Genomic DNA, 4362 nt, shown 5'->3' on the forward strand with positions numbered 1-4362 from the left:
TACTGTGTGCACATCCTAATATTTTCCAAATTGTGGACTTACATATGGGTCACAATGCAGTGTTAGCACAATATAACTTTCACACCAGTGTACAATACTTTCCGGCAGGTAACTACAACAGAGAAAGCATAAGCAGGAGTACGTCACCTCACCAATGTTCTGCTGCTAATTTGACAGCAGACACGCATCTACAGAGGAAGAAATCTGGATTATATTTTTAGGTTTTGTGTTGCCAAACTGTCTTCCAGCACCTGAAAGCTACAGCAGAAAGGGTCAAATGAGTTGAAGGAAATGTGTTATGATCAGGACAAGATGAAACAGACTTTTTCAGTCACATTGATGATTGTCAAGGACTACTTGCAAACCAATGAGCAGAACTCAAAAGGAAAACCTTTCAATCCAATTCCGCTCTGATCCTTGACTGCCTGATATGATTCACAACTCCTAAAATGAAAATGAAAGCATGTGCAACTCTGTTTCACTGGAGTTTAAGCCTATCAGTCTCTGGTTGACATTTACCACATACAAATGGAAAGGGCACTAATAAAAATAGATCTTAATATCACATTTGTATTGGCAATCCCAAAGCCTCGACATAAATGTAATGATTTCTCATCCCCGGTTGTGCAACCGGCTGTGTGAAATATGAACGTGAAGAACAAAGAGACTAACATGAGAAGTAAGCGCCTGTCTTTTGTGTGATGACGAACATCTGGACAATGCTCCTGCTGGAGTCCTCTAACAGTAAAGCACTCTGACACATGAAGACAACATGTTCCACTGGAAGCTGTCAGAAGAGGAAGAGAGGGAGGGGGGAGTTCTTTGCTTACTGGGAATATAACGGCTTGTGTGGACTGGGAGGATAGGCGATGGATGGGAAGAAAGAAGGAAGAAGGAAGTGCTAAAAGCAAGCACAGTCCATTTGTGTCCAGCCAGTTGGCAGCCAGTATCGAAGACCTCGGTCCTCAGAGAAGGCTACAGCGGAAGAAGCTGGTCTTCTTCTGAGGCTCTGAGATCTTGACTCCATGACTGCTCCCCTGCTGTGTGTTGCCCTCCTGCAAAATGACAAATAAACAGGTCACTGCTGTGATGGAGAACTGCTGGCTCAGTATCTGCTCTCGTATGGTTCAGCAACTTCCTCTACAGGAATCCTCACATACTTTTCAACAACCAAGGCCTACTGCTATTGATAGAGAAGGTTTTGTTTTACATAATATAATATTTAAGGAGATGCTGAAAATGAATTAGCACATGTATCAATTTCTCATATTGCAAAGAACTAAGTTGTATAATCAAAAAGGTCTTACCAATTTTGTGTCCATTTTTGATTTGATGTCTCTGGCGAGTGTTAAAAATGACTGTAAACCAGAATAAATACACGTTATCACAATGGTGACGTATGATCTCTTAAGCATAGGAAGAATTGCTACTTACATTCTCCACGTTGATATTGGCTTTTGCACTGGTCTCCATGAACTTGATTCCATACTCCAATGCGAGCTGAAAGAAAAAACATTTTGTTTTACCAAGTGTGTTGACATGTTTTACAACATCATACTAATCTAACCCTGTGACAATGTATTATTTTAACTCAAACCAAGCTTCTCACCTTCTCGCCCCTGTCTTTGGACACCTGCCGCTTGTCGTTGATGTCACACTTGTTGCCAAGAACCATCTTCTCAACATCTGATGATGCATGCTGGATCAAGAGAAGAAAACTGTATTAAAAACCACACTCTACATTGCAACATTCGGATATTTGAAAAAGTAGCAAGCAAAAAAAAAAAAAAAAAATACATATATATATATATTTGAGCCATTAAATACCTCCTCTATGTTCCTTATCCAGTTCTTGATATTCTCAAAAGACTTCTCATTGGTGATGTCGTAGACAAGCATAATGCCCTGTGAAGATCAATTAACCAAATGGGTTGACAATAATAGAGCTCAAGATCTGTAGTTTCATAGTAGAGTGGATTTGTATTTGGTTGACAACACTTGGAGACACTCACCATTGCTCCTCTGTAGTAGGCTGTTGTGATTGTTCGGAAGCGCTCCTGACCGGCCGTATCCCTGAAAGCATCATATATCAGAAAAAAATATGAAATGCCTTTAGGACCAATATTCGGATATATCATTTGGAAAAGTTAAAAACAATATGTCACTGCCGTTAAGTATGCCAGCTATGTATTAAGGAGGTTGGTTTATCTTACATGGACTTTTTCCAAAATGCTAGTAATGCAGGAAGGTAAGACGCTTTGGTATATTAGAGGTCAATATAGAGGTTGACATTAGACTAATGATTTTTGTAGGCTACAAAAACTGTGTGTCACTAAAGAGAGAAGCTGTGAATAAAGGGTGAAATACAGTCTGATAAAATTACCATAAAGAACGTGTACATTCAATTATAATCAAATGAACAGTCTTCACGGCCGATAATGATCATTTTAAGAGTGTTTAATGAGCTGTAGGCACCTTATTCTACATCTACAAAGACACTTAGCTTAGGTTAAGTGCGTGTCATCCATTCTGTATTAGCCCAATACTGGCAATACACTGCTAGCACGACAGACGTACTGAATTAAAGGAATTACATGTTTATAAACTTACCATATCTGCAACTTTATTTTCTTGCCGTCAAGCTCTATTGTCCTTATCTTGAAATCAATGCCTGGAGGGATAAAGATGGATCATGCATGTCAATCATAACGTTAACTTGCTAGCTTCGTGTAGCTAGCTACCTGTCAAACATTTGTCGACACTGCTATGATACAAAAATGACACTTAGGGTCGAGGAAAAACGGCCGCTCGGTTTCTCGTCATTGCATACGGTAGTAATGTATGCATTAAAGAACAACTGCGCTGGTATCTTGCTTAAATTAACCAGCTACGGCGTGTTACATATGAGGTTTTCCGGTGTAATACCAGAATGTAGACGGCACCTAATGGCTAACGGTAGAGCTAACAGTCACTTAGCCGGCATTAATTTAATGCAACACCAAAACTTGGTACTGATACACTTCTTCTAATCACACGGGTAACAGTCTTTCCCCTCCTCATCTCGTATTAATGACTTAATTATATGGCATCTAAATGGCAGGCTCTATATGAATGACAAAGAGAAACTAACGCTACTGCCAGCTTTAAACGTAACGTTCCAGTAAGTAGACGGAGCCACTGAGACAGATCATTGTAAACATACAGAAATACAGTTCAACGTTACGTCACCAAATACCGCACCTATTGTTGAGATAAACGTTGAGTTGAAGGCGTCTTCTGAAAACCTGAAGAGGACACAGGTCTTCCCGACACCAGAGTCGCCGATTAACAGTAATTTAAACAAATAGTCGTATGTCTTCGCCATACTTGAAATTATTGCGGAAATCCCGCCCGGCGGAACAGCGATCTGAACGTGCAGAAACTACGCCCCCTGCTGGCCAACGGACCAACTGTTTCTGTCTGACTGGGACCAGTAGGCGTTTCCTCGCGTTACTAACTGTAGTCTTCATTACTCGAGTGGCATAGTCTACTTAAGTATACTTTATTAGGTACTTGTACTCATACAGAGTATTTTCACTTATGCTACTTCAAACTTGTGCTTACCAGTTACATCCTAAATGTTTTTCTTTTGACTCCATTACACTTATTATGCGGCTATAGTAAGATTCATATTCATATTTTACTTGCAAAACACATTTAAATGTATGAAATATGATGCATTACAAGATAACATTAAAATGCTCCATACATGATGACATAATATGAATACAATGACATAATGACATAATGACACAATAATACTCAGAAGCGGGCCATTACAGATAAGTCGCCGACTTCTACTTATTATATTTTGTGTATTTCATTCATGATAATGCTTTACTTATAATTAAAATTGGGACTGCACTTCTTTACATGACATTGTGGTATTGCACTTTAGAAGGCGCTGTTGCGGTCTGTTTTTTTTTCCCCTTTTGGCAAAAGATGTCAATACAAGATTCATTTTATGTGATGTTTTCTGAGCTTTCGATCACATCATATGGCCTTCTTCAGTCGATGAAGTTGGTCAGTTGCCATGGAGATAGTTTAGTTATTATTGTTTCATACATATTACTTATCTACCCTTTTGTGTGTGGTGCTTGTGTAAAACAATAATGTCAGAATCAGTGACAATATTGTTGTGGAACCAAAGGGCCGGCTGCTAAGCCATCTCTCCAGTTTTGTATTTGAAGTATCTTAGCAAAGCACAAAGAAAATACTGTGCATGTTAGCACATGTAACTGAAGGGAGAGGTAGTTTGTGGCTCTGTGTTGAAATAGCTAAAGACACACACGCAGAACTGTGCATACATGAACATAGTCAATA

General features: G+C 39.2%; 1 protein-coding gene across 1 annotated transcript; it reads right to left on the reverse strand.

The window, feature by feature from the left end:
• Positions 1-605: 605 nt before the first annotated feature.
• On the reverse strand, positions 606-3364 carry LOC306737126 (ras-related protein Rab-8A-like; the record flags this gene model as incomplete). Its single annotated transcript, XM_079218827.1, has 8 exons — positions 606-1055; positions 1308-1358; positions 1435-1500; positions 1610-1699; positions 1828-1905; positions 2013-2073; positions 2611-2671; positions 3241-3364. The coding sequence occupies 8 exons, from the start codon at positions 3362-3364 to the stop codon at positions 966-968; spliced, it is 621 nt and encodes a 206-aa protein (XP_079074953.1). The 3' UTR covers positions 606-965.
• Between the last annotated feature and the right edge of the window lie 998 nt (positions 3365-4362).

The sequence above is a fragment of the Taurulus bubalis genome (assembly GCF_910589615.1).
Source record: "Taurulus bubalis genome assembly, chromosome: 1".
Lineage (NCBI taxonomy): Eukaryota > Metazoa > Chordata > Actinopteri > Perciformes > Cottidae > Taurulus > Taurulus bubalis.